Source organism: Pectinophora gossypiella, unplaced genomic scaffold (assembly GCF_024362695.1).
Source record: "Pectinophora gossypiella unplaced genomic scaffold, ilPecGoss1.1 Pgos_34, whole genome shotgun sequence".
Classification (NCBI taxonomy): Eukaryota; Metazoa; Arthropoda; class Insecta; order Lepidoptera; family Gelechiidae; genus Pectinophora; species Pectinophora gossypiella.
Window position 1 is genome coordinate 726,061 of NW_026063244.1, and position 23,776 is coordinate 749,836.

At 37.7% G+C, this 23,776-nt stretch overlaps 1 protein-coding gene across 1 annotated transcript; it reads left to right on the forward strand.

The window, feature by feature from the left end:
• Positions 1-21,926: 21,926 nt before the first annotated feature.
• LOC126381039 (anti-sigma-I factor RsgI8-like) lies at positions 21,927-22,665 on the forward strand. Its single transcript, XM_050030600.1, has 2 exons — positions 21,927-22,020; positions 22,297-22,665. The coding sequence occupies exon 2, from the start codon at positions 22,306-22,308 to the stop codon at positions 22,663-22,665; it is 360 nt and encodes a 119-aa protein (XP_049886557.1). The 5' UTR covers positions 21,927-22,020; positions 22,297-22,305.
• The last annotated feature ends 1,111 nt before the right edge of the window (positions 22,666-23,776 follow it).

The window sequence follows — 23,776 nt, forward strand, 5'->3', positions numbered from 1 at the left end:
ATAATAACTAGATGTCGCGTGGTTCGCTCGCAGCAAGCTGCTCGCGTGTCTTGTTTTCCCGCCATTTTTTTACCGCGATAGAATTTGACCAAGACTAAAATAGGTCTCGTGAAATCAAAAAAGTTCTAGGTGCAATAGTTTTGCCAGGCCGTAGGGTGTCTCCCTGATGCGGAGCAGTTTTCCAAGATGACGTTCCGATCACACCCCTATACATCAATTTTAGCTCTGACACATTTTCTGGAAAAACAAAATTTTGTATGGCGGCCATCTTGTTTTTCGGCCATTTTGTTTTTTTTTCACTGGCGATTAAATTTGACTAAGATTTAAATAGGTTTCTTGAAAACAAAAAAGTTCCAGATGCGATAATTTCGCCAGGCCGTAGGGCGTATCCCTGATGCGGAGCAATTTTCGAAAACCTGGAAGTATACCCGTACTCTACATGACGTTCCGATCAAAACCCTTATACATAATTTTTATCCCAGAGGCAATTTCAGGAAAAACTAAAAATTTGTATGGCGGCCATCTTGTTTTTCCGCCATTTTGATTTTTTTTTCACCCACAGTAGAATTTGACCAAGATTTAAATAGGTTTCGTGAAAAAAAATATTGTTCCAGGTGCGATAGTTTTGCCAGGCCTTAGGGTGTCTCCCTGATGCGGAGCAGTTTTCGAAAACCTGGAAGTATACCCGTACTCTACATGACGTTCCGATCAAAACCCTCATACATAATTTTTATCCCCGAGGCATTTTAAGGAAAAACTAAAAATTTGTATGGCGGCCATCTTGTTTTTCCGCCATTTTGATTTTTTTTCACTTACGATAGAATTTGATTAAGATTTAAATAGGTTCTGTGAAAAAATAATCGTTCCAGGTGCGATAGTTTTGCCAGGCCGTAGGGTGTCTCCCTGATGCGGAGCAGATTTGAAGAAAGAGAAGTGTCTCCATACTCAACAAGACACTCCGATTACACTCCCATACACAATTTTTACCCTCGAGACATTTTCCGGAAAAACTAAATTTTGTATGGCGGCCATCTTGTTTTTCCGCCATTTTGATTTTTTTTCACCCACAATAGAATTTGACCAAGATTTAAATAGGTTTTGCGAAAAAAAAAATGATCCAGGTATAATAGTCGCGCCAGACTGTAGAGCGTCTCTCTGATGAGGAGCAGTTTTCCAAGATTTGGGATTTTTCCCATACTCACCGGGAGGTCCCGATCACACCCCCCATACATCATTTTGACCCCCCGACGCTCCTTCTGGGAGAACAATTATGTCAGTGAGTCAGTCAGTCAGTCAGTCAGTCAGTCAGTCAGTCAGTGGGTCTCCAGCTATATATAATATAATAATAACTAGATGTCGCGTGGTTCGCTCGCAGCAAGCTGCTCGCGTGTCCTGTATTAGTTCGAAGCTTTGTATGGCGATAGAATTTGATAGGTCTCGTGAAATCAAAAAAGTTCTAGGTGCTATAGTTTTGCCAGGCCGTAGGGTGTCTACCTGATGCGGAGCAGTTTTCCAAGATGACGTTCCGATCACACCCCTATACATCAATTTTACCTCTCAGACATTTTCTGGAAAAACAAAATTTTGTATGGCGGCCATCTTGTTTTTCCGCCATTTTGATATTTTACCACCAGAGAATAGATTTGACCAAGATTTAAATAGGTTTTGTGAAAAAACAATCGTTCCAGGTGCGATACTTTTGCCAGGCCGTAGGGTGTCTCCCTGATGCGGAGCAGTTTCTGAAGATCAAGAAGTATTTCCATACTCAACAAGACGTTCCGATTACAACCCTATACACAGTTTTTACCCCCGAGACATTTTCTAGAAAAATAAAATTTTGTATGGCGGCCATCTTGTTTTTCCTTCATTTTGTTTTTTTTTCACCGGCGATTGGATTTGACCAAGATTTAAATGCGTTGTGCGAAAAAATCATTGATCCAGATGTGATAGTTTTGTTAGGCCGTAGGGTGTCTCCCTGATGCGGAGCAGATTTCAAAAATCGAGTAGTATTTCAATATCCAACTTGACACTCCGATTACATTCCCATACATCATTTTTACCTCCGAGACATTTTCTGGAAAAACGAAATTTTGTATTGTTAGGCTGAATTGTTCGTCGACAGTTATAAGACATTTTTCTATACATGGCAACACAAGAATGGGGTTGTCAAATCGGACGGATTGATACGCGCTCTCTTGCGTTGGGGACCTTGACGACATCGGATGTGTTTACCAAGTTAAGTGTTATTTTCTTGATACCAGAATAAATAAGTGTGATTACTGTTCTTCCGTATTTTTACTACATATCAGAAGTGGTAAGTACCTACGTTTTTGGAATGTTTTGTTGCTACGCGTGACCACTTTTCAAGCTGGATAGTTTGTAAGTTTAACTGTAGAAAAGTGTTGTTTGAATTATAATTATTCTTTAATTATTAGTGAGACTCTAATTGTTTCAATTACGCATAGTCAACTTTTATTTCAAATAGTAGTTGCTGTCTTTGATTACTTGTGGCTCTGCCCACCTCATCATATATGTATGTATGTACATATGTAATATGGTCCGGTCAATCTGGTTTCAGTAATTGAATCTTTATTTAGATACTAAATTATAAAATGTAATTATTTTGTTTGGCCTAATATCATTAAAAGTCATTGTAATTATTATCATAAAGTAGAACTACTTAAATGTAATTTATTGTCATAAAGTAGAACTTGCTGGTATTGAAGGTTATAAGGGATTACTGAAGATGTCGTTTGTCACATGCATAGTTTACGAGATTTTTACACAAATATTTTTAACTTTTACGTTTTTGTGAATAAAATGTTATCATAGCCTTATTATCCATCCCCTAGCAGGTTTTGGGTGTTCTTTAGTAACAATAATAGATCCTATATGAACAGCACATGTGATGATACCAGGTTGAGGTTACGGAGGTTGATGAAAGGGGTCAAACATATTGTCTATTTTCTCTAGATGCACCTAGGGCATGCTGTCCGGATATCGGACAACCGAACACTCCGGATTGTTCTTCGGATTTATTATCTCGATGGTAGAATCTGGCGGATAATTACGTGCCCCGGAAGCACCGTTTTCGAGTTATCATCAAAAACAGTAAAATTAGATTCTTTAAAATTCAAATGTTGGTTAGTCATTAATGGTTACAATTTTATTTTACGAGTTCTAGGAAATGGACGGAGGAAACGGAGTCCTTAGTCTGGAGACTCCTAGGAGGAGCCGTTCACGTGCCAGACGCAGCCGCAGCCGCGGTGAAAGCCGCAGCCGCAGTCGCTGCTTGCTTGATCGCGAGCTGGCTTCGAGAAGAGAGCAGGAGAAGGTTGTCGAACTAATTAAAACTATTAAAGATGCTCTCCCATCGCAGCCGTTAAATCAAAGCGCACCATCAGTAAATAAAAATTTGGATTACAAAAATATTCTTCCGGAATTTAATCCGTCTCTGAAAAGCCAACGCATAGACATGTGGCTAAAAAAGGTAAATCAGTGCGCGGAGGTTTACGGCTGGGATGAGAGGACAGTAGTGCATTTCGCAATGCAGAAATTGGGCATTCGAAGGTTGGCGGCGAAAGTATACGGAACTTGGCTAGTCCACGTGACGTTGAATAGTTTGTTTTTACCGTTGGAGCGGTAATTGTTTACCAAGATATGCAACAACGTGATGAATCTGAAGCTCAGAGGCGACGGAGCCTTACAACTCTCGAGATCCAGACATCCGAGCAGTCACGTGAAAGGCGCACCGACCGTGATGTGCATACCGAGGGTGGACTTCACTCTAATTGCAATGACTCAAGTAAGATACGTAGTACAAGTCGTAGACGTAGTCCAAGCCGTTCTCGTCGTCACCGCAGCAAAACCCGAACCAGTAGCCGTAGACGTGTATTCCAAGCTATTGTCATCGTCAACGCAGTAAGACGCGAAGTAGAAGTCGTAGACGTAAATCGAGCTGTTCTCATCGTCACAGTAAGACGCGAAGCAGAAGTAGAAGACGTAGTCCTAGCTCCACTCTCTACCACCGTAATCGCAGTGTAAGTCGCCAACAAAGTAGAACTAGGAATAGTTCGAGTATACAGGAGCGAGAACAATTGTAAGCGCGAGAGCGAGCACGGCTGCAGTTTCTTTAAGATCAACTTCATCGTGACCGTGAACGTAGTAGACTACCAGACAGAAATGACGTCAATCATGGGATGAAACGTCCGCATACAGATGCACATGACGAAGGAATTAATACCGCGCATCAGTCTAGACGGATAGATAGTCCTACATTCACGTCCAAGGATGTTATAGACATACTAAACTCAATAAAGCCCCAGCCGACGCCGGCAGGCGCACCCAGTCACTCTAATAACCCCAATCCTAAGAATATACTTCCAGATGTTGACCCGTCATCGAAAGGACAGCGAGTAGATGTTTGGTAAAAAAAGGTGAATGAGTGCGCCACCGTCTACGGTTGGGACGAAAGAACTACAATTCATTTCGCGTTGCCAGAAACGGCAGGGACTGGCTAAATCGTGGTATGATAGTCTAGAAACCATAATGTATACGTGTGTGGAATAGCAACAAAAGTTGTGTAGTGCATTCCCATTTGAGCAAAACTATGGCCAGTCCTTGGAGTACATGCTAAAGCGCAAAAGTATGTTCCAGGAACCAATCGTAGTGTACTTTTACGAGAAATTGGCAATGTTGAACCAGTGCAATATCGGCAAACGCGCGGTAGATTGTCTGATACACGGGTTGAGTGACAAAACTACCAAGTCGAATGCTTTGGCGTTACGGTGCACAGAACCTGAACAGTTATTAGAATTCCTAATGAGTAATAAGGAGACAAATATCCCAGAACGTTTCAATTTTAGGAATAGGCCAAACGTAGGGTTCAATATAACTAGCGGCAGCAATGGTAATAGAGCTAGTGGTTTCAAGATAAAATATATTATATTTATAGATAGAGTATATTTTGTTTTAATTGTAAGGGATCAGGTCACCCATTTCGAATGTGCCCGAAACCACTTATTCAATGTACTCGGTGCAACAAAGTAGGCCATAAAATAGACAGTTGTTTTATGAAACCCGACGAGTAACGTGATAGTAAGGCTACCAATTCTCAAAAGACGATGTGCATATCCACGTCTACTCTGAACTTTAAGTTCTATAAAGAAGTTTTTATTAACGGGGTTCCAGTGAAAGCTTTTGTAGATTTCGACAGTGAGGTTTCTCTTTTGGAAAATTCAGAATTAACACATTTGGGCCTACAACACAACAACGTAACGACAGCTTTAAGGGGATTTGGCAACGAAGTTGTTTATTCGTTAGGGAAGGTGACGATTGGCTTCACACCCTGCAGTTAGGCGATAGTGAATTATGCCGGATTCGAGAGATACTTTCATCTGACTTAGATGCTAATGGATTAAAAGAAATAAAGGAAAATTATGTTATCAAGGATAACAAGTTATACAGGTGTGTTAATTGTAATAGATCTGATTTGCGTTGGGTGGTGCCGAAGGGGGCAAGGTGGCAGCTATCTCGTATGAACCACGACGACATAGGCCACTTTGGCCTAGAGAACACTGGATCGGTTAAAGAGGACAAGGAGGAGGATTGGTTGAGGTTTTCCTAAGATGTCAAGATTCGTGAAAAAAAAAAAATATATGTGGATGCTTACATCGAATGTGCATGTTCTGGGAATATGCGCATATTCTAAGAATATGCGCATGTTCTAAGAATATGCGCATTAGTAGAGGTTACGTCTTCAAATTTTAAAAATGATGGAAAAAGTAAAAAGTTACTACCACAATTATTCGGGTCCATATCGTGTTATTGCAGTACTCGGTAATGACCGGTATAAAATCGCGGCGACACCAGGTTTAAGTAATAGTAGACATAAGCGTAAAACTACAGTCGCTGCCGATCGTTATGTTGCCCTGGGTTCATGTAGCAGCCTTAAGCATAAATGAAAGTGACACGCATCTTGAAAATATTGACAGTGAACATGATTTTTAACAGCGTTTATTGTTGTTGATCATGACTTAGAGTTACGAATCAAATTTAAATCAACGATATTACATCTTTTGTTTTAGTATAAATATCAATATGTGTAAAATGTGTATGAAGGTATCACGATACGATAAGATTAAAGGTATTATGACAATAGTTTGTTAAGGTAGCGACCATGTGATTGGTTAGGTAATATTTGAGAAACAGATGACCATGTGATTGGTTCGTTAAATTGAAGGTATAAAGAACCATGTGATTGGTTCGTTAAATTTAAGGTATGAAGAACCATGTGATTGGTTAACTAATATTAGAGAAACAGACGACCATGTGATTGGCTCGTTGGTATTGAAATAAAAAGAACCATGTGATTGGTTCGTTAGAACTGAGATAGAATGGACCATGTGATTGGTTCATTAGTATGTAATATAGATTAATTTAATTGTAAACAAAATCTATTACCTTATATCTAAATATCTTGAATTGTTATTCTGTGCAGCTAATTAAAATTACCTTTGTACCACCATAAATCGGTAGCTATTACCCACGGCTAGAAAGCATTTTTGTGGGTTTATATAAATCTATACCTATTACCGGTCATTCTATATTACCAACATTCTTAATTTGAATATAAATATTTTCTTTTACATTAATGGACGTAAAACCCAATGTTGAGTTAAATCGAATCTCTATCATTTAATTATTGCGTCTAGAAAACCGGGTCTTACGATTAAAATCTTTGTATAGTGAATTTCAAAATGAACAACCTCATGTCTATTCAAAAACTTAACTGCTCTAATATGAAACTGTGTGAAAAGATTGAAATGAAATGAAATGAAATTTATTCTGTGCATTTATTGTGTGATTAACTTAAATATACTTTGTTAATTAGGTACATTAAGCTGGAAGCGTGCATCAATCAGCCGAGTGTTAGGCTCATCTGTCGACGTGTATGGGGACATACACGCGGTCAGGATGGACGAGTGTTAGGCTGAATTGTTCGTCGACAGTTATAAGACATTTTTCTATAAATGGCAACACAAGAATGGGGTTGTCAAATCGGACGGATTGATACACGCTCTCTTGCGTTGGGGACCTTGACGACATCGGATGTGTTTACCAAGTTAAGTGTTATTTTCTTGATACCAGAATAAATAAGTGTGATTAGTGTTCTTCCGTATTTTTACTACAGTATGGCGGCCATCTTGTTTTTCTGCCATTTTGTTTTTTTTTCACCGACGATAGAATTTGACCAAGATTTAAATAGGTTTTGCGAAAAAAAAATTGATCCAGGTATAATAGTTGCGCCAGACTGTAGGGCGTCTCCCTGATGCGGAGCAGTTTTCCAAGATTTGGGATTTTTCCCATACTCACCGGGAGGTCCCGATCACACCCCCCATACATCATTTTGACCCCCCGACGCTCCTTCTGGGAGAACAATTATGTCAGTGAGTCAGTCAGTCAGTCAGTCAGTCAGTCAGTGGGTCTCCAGCTATATATGTCACCGTAAAATTGTAAATAACGTTACATTATAATCTATCTCGCGAGATTGTGAAACGTAATATACTGCTTACAATTTAACGTATTATTATTCGTCAGATTATAATCTATCGAAGTAAAACTGTTAAATCACAATCTTACAATTGTCAAATTGTCAACTGTCCGACGGCTGTCCCTGATTGGTCGGCCTTACAGTAGACCGTTCTGTGTATATAGAGTTAGGAATAAAACACAGGTGTCAGTCAAATAAAATAAATGCTCTTCAAGATTGTGAAATCAAGTACGTATTTATTAATTATTTAGTAAGTAATCAATAATTCTGACATCACATGGTAAGAAAAAATGTATCAAAATTAAAAAATCTGAAACGTATCATTCAGTATACTTTTCGTGTGTAAGATAGACATGCTGGCGGCATAGGGGTGGCCCATGGGCCACCCCCGCCGCACCCTAACCTACTGTTATGCCTTGTAAAAATTATGACAAAACACTATTATTCTAAAAAAGAATTATGGATATCTATTTATTAATCCCAAAAATAAGTTATACCTAACAAAACTTATGGGAAAGTAAAACTATTATGCTAAAAAACGTTATGCAAAAAGGATTATGATAATTAAAATTATGACAAAAACATTTATGCATTTTAAGAGAATCCCAAATTAACATTATGCTCACTCTAATAGTTTTGTAACTCTATGGTATAGCACGCGAGGTGCGTTTCGTATCACAATTTGACGGTTTCACTTCGATAAATTATAATCTACCGAAAAATAATACGTTAAATTGTAAGCAATATGATACGATTCATAATTATTCGACAGTTCACAATCTCGCGAGATTCAAATCGATAGATTATAATCTAACGTTATTTACAATTTTACGGTGACATATATATAATAATAATAATAATTGCAATGTATGTTTAACATAAAACCGTTTAACTTAAAAAGATTTTTACCTATTTTTATTTTCTAGTTTTTAGTTTTTATTTCGCATTCTGTTTAATTCATTTAGTGCTTCATTATTGCAAGGTTTCGTGCCCGTTAGTTTATTGCAGTCCAACTCCTCTATACGTAGTCCCTGCAAAGATCTTACTCTACTAAGAGCCACGTAGGCTTGACCTTCTTCAAACAGTTTCGCACCTAAGTATACAACTGCGTGATCCACAGTGCTGCCCTGCATTTTATGTATTGTAGAAGCCCATGATAGTATTAAAGGCAACATTCTTCTTTCAGCCGTCATCCCAGATTCAATTTCTAAATTTTAATCTTATTATTATACGCCATTTAGTGGCTGCGCCCATCTTAAATATTGAGGTTGTATAGTGCACTCTATTCTTCTTGTCAAGCCCTTTTTTTTTTAGTATATTGTATTCTGCTTGTTGAGCCCTTTTATTTGATACCCATATTGATGGGATTGATAAAACCTACGTTATCCGCCATTTTGTAGCGGCCGCCATCTTGGATTTAATTTTTTTTAGTATATTGTATTCTGCTTGTTGAGCCCTTTCATTTGATACTCATATTGTTGGGATTGATAAAACCTACGTTATCCGCCATTTTGTAGCGGCCGCCATCTTGGATTTATAATGATAATGAATAAACATAATTATATTGTCACCAAAATCCAAAGTGTATACAAAATTTCAGATTAATCGGTTGACAGAAAGAGGGTGAAATTTGAATTACTAAATTTGACCCAAGAATAAATAAAACAAACGGGGTGAGCTAAATATAAAACCGTTTAATTTTGCATAATACATTGTATTCTACTGGTTGAGCACTTTCATTTGATACCCATATTGATAGGATAGATAAAACCTACGTTATCCGCCATTTTGTAGCGGCCGCCATCTTGGATTTAATTTTTTTTTAGTAAATTGTATTCTACTTGTTGAGACCTTTCATTTGATACCCATGTTGATGGGATTGATAAAACCTAAGTTATCCGCCATTTTGTAGAGGCCGCCATCTTGGATTTTAATTTTATATAGTTCATTGTATTCTACTGGTTGAGCACTTTCATTTGATACCCATATTGATAGGATTGATAAAACCTACGTTATCCGCCATTTTGTAGCGGCCGCCATCTTGGATTTAATTTTTTTTTAGTATATTGTATTCTGCTTGTCGAGCCCTTTCATTTGATACCCATATTGATGGGATTGATAAAACCTACGTTATCCGCCATTTTGTAGCGGCCGCTATCTTGGATTATTTTTTTTTTAGTATATTGTATTCTGCTTGTTGAGCCCTTTCATTTGATACTCATATTGATGGGATTGATAAAACCTACGTTATCCGCCATTTTGTAGCGGCCGCCATCTTGGATTTATAATGACAATGAATAAACATAATTGTATTGTCACCAAAATCCAAAGTGTATACAAAATTTCAGATTAATCGGTTGACAGAAAGAGGGTGAAATTTGAATTACTAAATTTGACCCAAGAATAAATAAAACAAACGGGGTGAGCTAAATATAAAACCGTTTAATTTTGCATAGTAAATTGTATTCTACTTGTTGAGATCTTTCATTTGATACCCATGTTGATGGGATTGATAAAACCTAAGTTATCCGCCATTTTGTAGAGGCCGCCATCTTGGATTTTAATTTTATATAATACATTGTATTCTACTGGTTGAGCACTTTCATTTGATACCCATATTGATAGGATAGATAAAACCTACGTTATCCGCCATTTTGTAGCGGCCGCCATCTTGGATTTTTTTTTTTTAGTATATTGTATTCTGCTTGTTGAGCCCTTTTATTTGATACCCATATTGATGGGATTGATAAAACCTACGTTATCCGCCATTTTGTAGCGGCCGCCATCTTGGATTTAATTTTTTTTAGTATATTGTATTCTGCTTGTTGAGCCCTTTCATTTGATACTCATATTGTTGGGATTGATAAAACCTACGTTATCCGCCATTTTGTAGCGGCCGCCATCTTGGATTTATAATGATAATGAATAAATATAATTGTATTGTCACCAAAATCCAAAGTGTATACAAAATTTCAGATTAATCGGTTGACAGGAAGAAGGTGAAAGGAGAATGGGCGAATCTGGTCCAAGAACCTCCACTGATGAGACTTATATGTAATGAAAGCTTATGCTTTCTCTATGAATCTGGCAAAGTTCTATCAGATTCTGTCCCGGGGTTCTTTTTTTACGGCCATGTTTGTCCTGGCTAAAATGTGATAAAATACAGTGGGAGCTAAAATCGGCTCAAGATTTGTTGCTGGATAACTAAGTCTACATAAATAATTATGTATCATATTGTATATCATTTTAAAGAGGATCTTTTCCAGAATCCGAAACATAAAAAAAAAACAAAAAAGTCTTTATGTAAGCGAATTATAGTCAATTTGCATCTGCAGCGCCATTGTTTCTCGGTAGCTAAGTTCAAGTTTCATGCCTTTTACCCCTTTCAAAAGTATCTTACCGATTTTTTTTATATTGCTTCCGGAATTTGATCTGAGTGATAAAAACAAGAAAAATAAATAGACACCTCTCCGATAGAGACCGCCTAAGCTATTGCAAGAAATCGTCATCATTAGCAAGTCATTACGGTATTGCATATTATAAGCTTATCAGCAACTTGGAACTTGGTCCAAGAACCTCCACTGGTGAGACTTGCATGTAATTATAGCTTATACTTGTCCTATGATTCTGGCAAAGTTCTATCAAACTCTGTCCTAGGGTTTTTTTTTCGGCCATGTTTGTCCTGAGTGTACAGTAGTGGACTGCAAAATCACCTCAGGATTTATTGTCGAAAAACTATTTAACTAAGTCTATATACATAATTATATATCATAATGTATATCAATTTTAAAGGGGAAGGTTATCAGAATCAGAAACACAAATAAAAAAAAATTCATTAAGTATGTAAACGACTTTTAGCCAACTCACGTCCGTAGCACCATTTTTCTCAGCAGCCACGTACGAGTTTCGCGCCTTCCAACCTTTCCAAAGAAGCCCAATCATTTTTTCCTTCTTCTGATATTGCATTCTTAACCTGACAAGTGACAACAACAAGAAATAAAATAGATACCATTCCGATAGAGGCCGCGTAAGCTATGGACCTATTGCAAGATAACGTAGTCAGAGGCTAGTCATTATAATCCAACAGACGTAACATGATTAGAATGCGGGAGGACGCAAATGTAGTATGTTTTCTTTCACCACAATCTTGTTTTATTAATCCAGGCTTATATCTTGTCTTATAAACAATGCCGAATGGTACAACAAACGTATCGTAAACGTAAGGTTGCCTGGTAGTAATTGCTACTTTGGCAATAAAGCCGCCTTTTGCACCAGTTATTGCCTGAACTTGTTTAATAAATGTGTTTCTTTTGTATACAATAAAGTCATTGTATTGCATCTTGATTAGAATGACTTATTTCTTGTTTCTCTCGTACTAAGCTGTATACTGTTAGTGTTAAAGAGACACATATTTTGTCTCTTTCGCATAAGGCGATGTACTACATTTCCGTCCCGCCGCATTCTAATCATGTTACGTCTGTTGGATTATAGTGACTAGCCTTTGAGTACGTTATCTTGAAATAGGTCCATAGCTTTACGCGGCCTCTATCGGAATGGTATCTATTTTATTTCTTCTTATTTATTTTTTTTTCTTTGTTGTCACTTGTCAGGTTAAGAATGAAGAAGGAAAAAATGATTGGGCTCCTTTGGAAAGGTTGGAAGGCGCGAAACTCGTACGTAGCTGCTGAGAAAAATGGTGCTACGGACGTGAGTTGGCTAAAAGTCGTTTACATAATGCATTTTTTTTATTTGTGTTTCTGATTCTGATAACCTTCCCCTTTAAAATTGATATACATTATGATATTCCGATGTTTTATATGTTCCTAGACAACAGTGTCGCGACAGTTGGAATGAGCATTTTGACGAGAGATCGTTAAGTAAGGGAATATGGTATAGAACTATTCAGCCCGACATCCCTAACTATTCATGGATTGAGGATTCTAAGATGGGACGAAATGAGATTGTAACAACATTGAGGCTTCGGTCCGGACACGTGCCTCTCAATAGTTTTGCTTACCTAATGCGTAAAATAACCTCCCCTTTATGTTCGGAGTGTCTTGTAGTTGAGGATGTTTTTCATATTCTTATGGAATGTGTTCGTAATGAGGCTGAAAGACGGGACTTTTTTGTTAAATATAATATTCTTTACGAGATTGGAATATGTAATAGCCTCCTCTCTTCTCCGCTGAGCGAGAAAGCACGAGATTTAGTTAAAATTGTTAAAAAGGGATTGGATAGGAGGCTACCAAATTAATTGTTATTTATGTTAATTTTGTATCAATATGAGGATGACATTTTCTTGTAAGAAAAAATCCTCCATAAAATTTAAGAATAAAAAAAAAATCCTGAGGTGATTTTGCAGTCCACTACTGTACACTCAGGACAAACATGGCCGTAAAAAACCCTAGGACAGAGTTTGATAGAACTTTGCCAGAATCATAGGACAAGTATAAGCTATCATTACATGCAAGTCTCACCAGTGGAGGTAAGAACCTCCACTAAGTTCCAAGTTCCAAGTTGCTGATAAGCTTATATGCAATACCGTAATGACTTGCTAATGATGACGATTTCTTGCAATAGGCAATAGCTTAGCCGGTCTCTATCGGAGAGGTGTTTATTTATTTTTCTTGTTATTATCACTCAGATCAAATTCCGGAAGCAATATAAAAAAAATCGGTAAGATACTTTTGGAAGGGGTAAAAGGCATGAAACTTGAACTTAGCTACCGAGAAACAATGGCGCTGCAGATGCAAATTGACTATAATTCGCTTACAAAAAGTTTTTTTTTTTGTTTTTTTTTTATGTTTCCGATTTTGGAAAAGATCCTCTTTAAAATGATATACAATATGATACATAATTATTTATGTAGACTTAGTTATCCAGCAACAAATCTTGAGCCGATTTTAGCTCCCACTGTATTTTATCACATTTTTAGCCAGGACAAACATGGCCGTAAAAAAAGAACCCCGGGACAGAATCTGATAGAACTTTGCCAGAATTATAGGGAAAGCATAAGCTTTCATTACATATAAGTCTCATCAGTGGAGGTTCTTGGACCAAGTTTCATACAAAAGTGCCCTGTGTCATTTGAATTACTAAATTTGACCCAAGAATAAATAAAACAAACGGGGTGAGCTAAATAAATAAAAAAAAAACCGTTTAATAATAAAAAAAATCCAAGATGGCGGCCGCTACAAAATGGCGGATAACATAGGTTTTATCAATCCCATCAATATGGGTATCAAATGAAAGGGCTCAACAAGCAGAATACAATATACTAAAAAAATTAATTCCAAGATGGCGGCCGCTACAAAATGGCGGATAACGTAGGTTTTATCAATCCTATCAATATGGGTATCAAATGAAAGTGCTTAACCAGTAGAATACAATGTATTATATAAAATTAAAATCCAAGATGGCGGCCTCTACAAAATGGCGGATAACTTAGGTTTTATCAATCCCATCAACATGGGTATCAAATGAAAGGTCTCAACAAGTAGAATACAATTTACTATGCAAAATTAAACGGTTTTATATTTAGCTCACCCCGTTTGTTTTATTTATTCTTGGGTCAAATTTAGTAAAACAAATTTCACCCTCTTCCTATCAACCGATTAATCTGAAATTTTGTATACACTTTGGATTTTGGTGACAATACAATTATGTTTATTCATCCATACTAATATTATAAATGCGAAAGTAACTCTGTCTGTCTGTCTGTCTGTCTGTCTGTCTGTCTGTCTGTCTGTCTGTCTGTCTGTTACTCTTTCACGCCTAAACGGCTCAACGGATTTTGATGAAATTTGGTATGGTGATAGATGATAACCTAGAAATGGTCATAGGCTATAAATAATCACGCCATCGTTCTTAGGGGGTAGGCAGTTGGCAGATAACTAAATTGATTTAGTGATTTGTAGTCGTTTTTGTTGGGACTTTTGCTCTTTCACGTCTAAACGGCTGAACGGATTTTAATGAAATTTAGTAAGGTAATAGTTGGTTATCTAAAAACGGTTGTACGATCAAATTGATCACGTCATCGTACTTAGGGGGTAGGAAGTAGGCAGAAAACTGAATTGAGTTAGTGATTTTTTTATGGTTTTTGCTGGGAGTTTTGTCTATCATGCCTCGCTCAACGGATTTTGATGAAATTTAGTTAGCTGATAGATAGTAATCTAGAAAAGGATATGGCCTATTAATATTTATGCTATCGTACTTAAGGCGTAGGCAGTAGACAGAAAACTAGGTTAGTGATTTTTAATTGTTTGTTTTAAAAGTTTGCCTCATTCACGCCTTAACGTCTGAACGGAATTTTATAAGACTTGGTTAATTTAAAGATAGGATCTTAGGCACGGACACAGGCTACTTTTTATGGCGGGAAAATACCTCATTCCCGCGGAAATCTAGATTTCGTGATCGTGTCAAGAAGCGCATGACGCCATAGCTACTGGAATGATTTCGATGTTTTTTTTTAAACTGAGTGACCTCAAGTTAGTATTTGATCACTTTTCTAACTTAGAGGGTAGGTAGGCGCCATAATTTAGGGAATTTATGATAAAATTTTGATGCAACTGTCTTTATTAAACAGTTATATCTCATTCCTACAGGAACCTACACATAGCTATAGCTAGCTATCTATTAACATTAAAACTCTTTCTAGAATCACATTACGCCAATTAATTGATCTGATTTGTATAAGTTTTTTTATTCAACTAACTATTACATTACATACAGATAAAATCTAATTACTTACACCACAAAATTAATATAGTACTACATGACTAGCTACGCTTTAAACTTGAGGAGGTAATTCGATAGACATTTATACGAACTTTAAGCCCAGTAATCAATCATAGTAATAAGGTAATACTCATTTTAGACAAAGAAACGGATAGGTAATCAGTTCTTCAACGAAATTATAACACCTACACTTAGTTTGTTTACTATTTAACGAGGGAAAATAATCCTTACTAATATTATAAATGCGAAAGTAACTCTGTCTGTCTGTCTGTCTGTTACGCTTTCCCGCTAAAACCTCTCAACCGATTTTGATTAAATTTGGCACAGACAATCTTTAGACCCTGAGAAAGAAAATAGGATACCTTTTATTGCGAAAAGAAGGGACGAAGAGATTGAAATAGGGGTTGAAAGTTTGTATGGGATATTTTAATTTTAAAATATAAATCCATGAAACTTTATATTTAAGCACTTGATAAAAAATAATTAAACATTTGTTCTAGCGTTGCTGAAATTTCGACCAGTGAGGGGGTGAAATGAGGGTTGAAAGTTTGTATGGGAGTTCGTCATTTTTGGGGATAAAACCACGAAACTTTATATTTAGGAACTTGATAAGAAATAAAAAAACAATTTGTTAAAGCGTTTTTGAAAATTCGATCTTTGAGGGGATGAAATAGGTGTTGAAATTTTTTATGAGGTTCGTCATTTTTCAAGATAAAAATATTAAATTTTGTGTTTAGGCACTAAATAACAAACAAAAAATCGTTTGTTCAAGCATTTTGAAATTTTTACCAGTATGGGGGTGAAATACGGGTTGAATGTTTGTATGGGTATTCGTCATTTTTGAAGATAAAACCATGAAACTTGGTACGTAGGTCTCTTAGGATGTGCAGAGTTTTTCAACAAACGGATTTTCCGAAATTCGAACGGAACGGAACGGATTCGGAACGGGAACTACGAAGCCAAACTTTTTGTATACAAAATATTAACCACTGAACCTAGGAACATGATATTTAGTAGTTTTGGGTGTATCAAGTTAAAAAAATTTGGCTTTTGTAGATAAAGTTCCTTTTAACGAATACTCTGCATCGCCGCCACTGCCGTCGGTCGTCGTTCGTCGTCGCGCACATTCGCCGAAGTGTGGCGGCAGTCAACGGCGCTGTCTTGTGGTGGGGGAGCGCACGTGGTGTATACGTGGCCTGCTCGCGAGTGTCGAGTCCAAACAATTTCTACATTTTAACAAATAATAACAAAATAGCAAACGTTGTGTACAAAAAAGTTTTAAATTAGGTCATTTTAAAATATTTTTGTACACAACGTGACGCTGACCCCTGTAAGTGTCTTGGACATAAGGGACCGATAAATATTCCTAGGTAATTTCTGCCACTCAATGGAATACATAGGTACTTTATAACGACTGTAAACAGATATTTTTTATTTTTTTTTAAATATACCTACTTACTCTCTTTTAATCACATGCTATACCGTTCCTTTTATATAATCCTTAATATTCAAATTAAAAGTACGCAGACGAAGTCGCGGGTACCAGCTAGTTATCATTATAAATCCAAGATGGCGGCCGCTACAAAATAGCGGATAACGTAGGTTTTATCAATCCCATCAATATGAGTATAAAATTAAAGGGCTCAACAAGCAGAATACAATATACTAAAAAAAATTAAATCCAAGATAGCGGCCGCTACAAAATGGCGGATAACGTAGGTTTTATCAATCCGTCGGATAACGTAGGTTTTATCAATCCCATCAATATGGGTATCAAATGAAAGGGCTCAACAAGCAGAATACAATATACTAAAAAAAAATTAAATCCAAGATGGCGGCCGCTACAAAATGGCGGATAACGTAGGTTTTATCAATCCTATCAATATGGGTATCAAATGAAAGTGCTCATCCAGTAGAATACAATGTACTATATAAAATTAAAATCCAAGATGGCGGCCTCTACAAAATGGCGGATAACTTAGGTTTTATCAATCCCATCAACATGGGTATCAAATGAAAGGTCTCAACAAGTAGAATACAATTTACAATGCAAAATTGAAATCTAAGATGGCCGCCGCTACCAAATGGCTTATAACAATTTTTTATCAATCCCACCAATATGGGTGTCAAATAAAAGGGCTTGACAAGAAGAATAGAGTGCACTATACAACCTCAATATTTAAGATGGGCGCAGCCACTAAATGGCGTATAATAATAAGATTAAAATTTAGAAATTGAATCTGGGATGACGGCTGAAAGAAGAATGTTGCCTTTAATACTATCATGGGCTTCTACAATACATAAAATGCAGGGCAGCACTGTGGATCACGCAGTCGTATACTTAGGTGCGAAACTGTTTGAAGAAGGTCAAGCCTACGTGGCTCTTAGTAGAGTAAGATCTTTGCAGGGACTACGTATAGAGGAGTTGGACTGCAATAAACTAACGGGCACGAAACCTTGCAATAATGAAGCACTAAATGAATTAAACAGAATGCGAAATAAAAACTAAAAACTAGAAAATAAAAATAGGTAAAAAAACTTTTTAAGTTAAACGGTTTTATGTTAAACATACATTGCAATGTTTAAGCTAAATGTACTAAAAACCAAAAAGTAATAAAATAGATACAGTCGTGGGAATTATAAACATATGCATAGACTAGACTAAAATAAAACCGTGGGGCACGTCAATTGTCTACAATCGTTGATTAAAATGTTTGTTTTGTAATGTTACACTATAATTAGGCAGTTGTTCAACCGACAACGATGGACGTGTGATAAGTAGGGCTAGAATGTGGAAACAAGCTAGCAAGCTCGATTATAAGCGAGTTTTAGGGTTTCATAGTGGTGAGCGAGTAGTACTTTTATCATATGTTTTGTCGATTAAAGACAAACTACGAGCAGTGAAACGATTCCTCGCCAGCCAGCAGTGCGAATGTCCAACGATAAACTAGTTGAAACATCTCTTTTATTTACATGGAGTGTAAAACTATTGGAATTTCCATGAGCAAGAAAATAGTAAGTAATTTCCTCACCGTCTGCGGGCCAACTGCCTAACGACGAATTAAACGATTCTTCTATCGCACATTAAGTCGATAATTTGTAGACAATTGACGTGCCCCACGGTTTTATTTTAGTCTAGTCTATGCATATGTTTATAATTCCCACGACTGTATCTATTTTATTATTTTTTGGTTTTTAGTACATTTAGCTTAAACATTGCAATGTATGTTTAACATAAAACCGTTTAACCTAAAAAGTTTTTTTACCTTTTTTTTTATATTCATGCTATCGTACTTAAGGCGTAGGCAGTAGGCAGAAAACTAATTAAGTTAGTGATTTTTAATAGTTTGTTTTAAAAGTTTACCTCATTCACGCCTTAATGTCGGAACGGATTTTTATAAGACTTGGTTTATTTAAAGATAGGATCCTAGGCATGGACACAGGCTACTTTTAACGGCGGGAAAATACCTCATTCCCGCGGAAATCTAGCGTGATCGTGTCAAGAAGCGCATGACGCCATAGCTACTGAAATGATTTTGATGTTTTTTTTTTTTCGTAAACTGAGTGTTACTAAGACTTCAAGTTAGTATTTGATCACTTTTCTAACTTAGAGGGTAGGTAGGCGCCATAATTTAGGGAATCCCTACTAATATTATATATGCGAAAGTAACTCTGTCTGTCTGTCTGTCTGTTACGCTTTCCCGCTTAAACCTCTCAACCGATTTTGATGAAATTTGGCACAGACAATCTTTAGACCCTGAGAAAGAACATAGGTCTTTATTGCGAAAAAAAGGGATGAAGAGGTTAAAATAGGGGTTGAAAGTTTGTATGGGATATTTTGCGTACGGCTGTGCAGCATGGTTCAAAAAGACATCTATTGGGACCTACATTACGGACCTAACCAGCGTTTAAAGAATGGCTTGCATGATAATAACGTGAGCTATGGTACTCGTACACATGTGTACGTATACAGCTAATGCATGCGGTGACGTAACCGCGCTTGCAATAGCCCATCACCTATATAGCGATAATTATATGTCCTAATAAAATGTATGTAATAGTTAGTTCTTGCTATACTGAAATACAGTTCAGACGTATTTACTTGTTTTATTTACTGGACCTTCGATTAGAGATAAAGAGTTGGATATTTGGACTATTGATCAATCAATTTATTAACTCTAAAGTTGTGACCCCGTGGAACATTTTGTTGGTAAAATCAGTGCAGTGAAACTTTTTGTGCACGTTGGCGATTTCGATATAGCAAGAACTCACGTGGCGTGCCGGAAATAAGGAGTGACATCATAATGAATCCTCCAACACCAACACCATCAGCGGTTCCTACAACACCACCACCGGTTCCTATGGCGATGTTGGAGCAGATCATGCTGACGTCCAGAATCCCGGACTTCTGGCCTGACATGCCACGGGCATGGTTCAGGAGAATGGAAGCCACGATAAATCAGCAGAAGTTGTCAGATTTATCGAAGTATGATCTTGTCATAACCAAGTTGGACAAGGAGGTCATAGCTCAGGTGTCAGATATCGCACCCCTCGTGGAAAAACGCAGTAAGTGGACTAGCGACATTTTTTTTTTATTGCACCATTCAATTCAGCGTACACGAATACACTTTCTCACAAATTTTCATTAAGATATCAGTAAAAATGAAGAAATTATTACAAAAACAATGAAATTGTGCAACATTGATAAAAATATTTTTCCCCCATAATAAGAAAGTAAGTATAAATACGTGATTTTTTTTTGTAATTTTCCCATATAGTAAAGTCATAATAACACTTCGTCGATTTTACACGAAAGTTTTTTAGGATGGTCGAGTCGTAAGTAAACGTACTGACATGTTTCACGACATTATACGACACGATAGTGGTTGTAGGTACGTCTAGTTACTTCGTTATTCCACGAATCTTGTAGCGTTACTATTTGGTGTAACTCCAGCTACTTGCCTATTCTGCGAATCTTTTAGTGTAACGGTTTGGTGTAAATATAATCACGTAGTTTTTTCCAAGCAAGGTTTGATATTACTATTACGTTATTTCATTTAACTTCATTTTTCGATGACATATTTTACACTATACTCTTCGTAAATATGAATACAACTCTTTTAAAGGCAATAATTTGAATCATTTGTCGTGTTATTCTAATTACCTACAAATACACTTCTCATCAAAAAAATCGAAACACTTCCGTTTTCATTGTTTCTGTCCGAATTTAACACAAAAAAGAATTCATACGATGAAAAAAAATACATAAATGTATAGCTGGCAGTTTGGCCATTACAGTAATAAGCGAAAATTCTAAATTCAAAATTAGAATTTCATTTGTTTATCTTATAAACGAAATGAATCACTGTTTTGAGACAAATGTGTGTTTAGGGTTGGAGTACATTTAGCGTTTAAAAACTAAAAATTGGCGCCTATCCTTAAACTTTTTGTTTTTTATTTCAATACTGTGACTTTGGGACGTCTGAAAAAAGGTTTTTTTTCTAAAACGTATGGATACTTCGCCCACAGAAGCCGCCCAAGTTGTGGCATTGCTGGATTCTGGCCTTAGTCAGCGTGTTGTGGCTGCAAGACTGCATCTAAGCCTGTCATCTGTTCATAGAGTCTATAAACGTTATCGGGAGACTGGTTTGTTCACGCGCCGTTCAGGATCTGGCAGGAATCGGGTCACTTCTGAGCGAGATGATCGATTTATTGTAACAACTTCTTTAAGAAATCGACGCCTTAACGCTTTTCAACTGCAGCAGCGGCTTCGTGTTGTACGAAGGGTGGCTGTAAGTGACTCTACAATTAGAAGAAGGTTGAAGGATCGTGGACTGGTACCGCATAAGCCAGCAAATGGGCCGAAATTAACTGCAGACCATCGAAGAGCGCGCCTTAACTTTACACGTGAGCACCTAAATTGGTCATACCTACAGTGGAGCAAAGTTCTCTTTTCTGATGAGTGTAAAATTATGCTGTATGGTAACGACGGAAGGAACAAGGTCTACAGAAGAGACGGAGAACGCTATGCACAATGCTGCATTGAAGAAAAGGTCAGCTATGGTGGCGGTTCGTGGACGGTTTGGGGAGGAATCAGCGCCGACGGTAAGACAGAGCTTGCTTTCGTGTCTGGGCCACGTCTGCCTGCACTAAACTGTCATCGGTACGTCAAAGAGTGTCTCGAGCCTCATGTGATGCCCTATGCACATTTTATTGGCAACGGCTTCATATTCATGCACGACAATGCTAGGGCTCACACCGCGGGCGTCGTACGAGATTATCTTAACGAAGTCGATATCTCTATTATGGAATGGCCAGCAAGAAGCCCGGACATGAATCCCATTGAACATCTGTGGGATGAATTAAAGAGACGAATTCGAGCAAGAGATCCTGCCCCAGAAACACTTAGCCAGCTGCAAGATGCAATCCAAGAGGAATGGGATAATATACCACAGCATGTGATCGTGACTCTCATCCGATCGATGAAGAACCGTATGGAAGCAGTAATTAGAGCTCGGGGAGGGAATATAAGTTATTAAATTGTTAGGTTTTCTGTAATTTTGTGCGAATTTGTGTTGCCTTCATATGGCAACACTAGGAGAAAGGGTATAAAAAGGCGTGTTTGTCTTTCATTGGGGTTCTTTTGATTCGAGCACGCATCGAAGGCAGACGTACCATTTTGAACACGTGTACACTTGTGTTTGAGCACGCGTGCGTTTTGGAAATTTAGAGTAAGTAACCAATATACTTATTATTTATTATTTCAATGGTTGTTTTATTTATAGAGCATGTACCTGAGGCAGCTTTATGTATATCCAGGTATCCGTATGTTAGTTAATGATCACGTTACCGTGGTCCTACTACATTTCAGAAGTGGGATCGTATCTATATGTGTTAATCAGGATACATACACCGTTTTTGAGATATTTTACTTTGGAAATATATCTGTATAAATATATACATATAGGGTTATCTGAAGAATATTTACATGTTCCAATGTTTTCGAGTTCCAGATTATGCCTCTTGAAGACGAGATCGTTCCACGAAGACGACTGACGAGCCGAGACGAGCCGAGACGAGCCGAGCCGAGCCGAGCCGAGCCGAGACGAGCCGAGACGAGCCGAGACGAGCCGAGACGAGCCGAGCCGAGACGAGCCGAGACGAGCCGAGACGAGCCGAGACGAGCCGAGCCGAGCCGAGCCGAGCCGAGCCGAGCCGAGCCGAGCCGATACAAGCCGGGAGCGCAGCCGGAGAGAGAGCCGGGAGTGCAGCCGGAGAGAGACGTCGCTTCACGCGTCGGCACAACGAGCGACACAGCCAACGACGTCGCGGCGAAGGGCAGGAGGTGCGACGTTCGTCGGCAGCTAAGGGAATAGAAAGGTCAGATAGCCCTACATTTTCATCTAAAGATGTTCTTAATATTGTTGAATCATTAGTTAACTTAAGATCTTAACCTAATCCGACAGCAGTCGCCACATCACATCCTTCCAGTAGTATTATGAACCATGTTACCCGAATTTGGACCCTCATCGAAAAGTCAAAAGATTGATACTTGGTTAAAGAAAGTTAATGAGTGTGCCACTGTTTACGGATGGGATGAGAACAACCGTTATCCACTTCGCAATGCAGAAACTGCAGGAGTTGGCCAAAGTTTGGTATGAAAGCTTCAATTCTATTTTGTACAGCTGGGCAGAATGGCAGCAAAAGTGGTTAGACGCATTTCCTTTTGAACATGATTATGGCCAATCCCTGGAGGATACGCTTAGGCGAAAGAGTAGGTTTGGTGAACCGCTAGAGGTTTATTATTATGAAGAATTAGCCATCGTGAACCGGTGTGACATCGAAGGGAAACGAGCCGTGGACTGCATTATCCACGGATTAAGTGACAAGACAATTAGATCCAGCGATAAGCGTTACGATGTACGCAGCCTGATCAACTCCATTTTCTGATGAGTAATAAGGAGAACCAACCGCCGCCCGATCGCTTTCATTTTAATAAAACAAAGTAGTCGACTGAATCCACAGCGGGAAGTAATAATGACAATAGGGATAAATCAGTTAAGACTTCAAAAAAAAATTCAAGTTACAAATTATTTTGTTTTAACTGTAGGGAAAAAGGTTACCCGTATCTTAAATGCCCCAAACCTCTGGTCCAATGTACAGGATGTCGTAGGTTCGGTCATAAAATGGAAACTTGCAGAGTCCCTTTTTTTTTGAAAACCGTGATAATCTAGGTAACATTCCTAAAATCATGCGCATACTTACCTCTAAGTCGGGCTCAAAATATTTCAATACAGTTAGGGTAAATGACACCTCTATGATATCGTTTATAGATTTCGGTAGCGAAGTTTCGCTCATAAAACAAACAACGACACTGATTTTGGGGTAGACTTGTGATCAACCCCCGACTCCATTAAAAGTTTTGGTAGTAATTTTATTTTGTCCATGGGCAGGACACAGGTTAATTTATGCATCGACGGTGTTAGT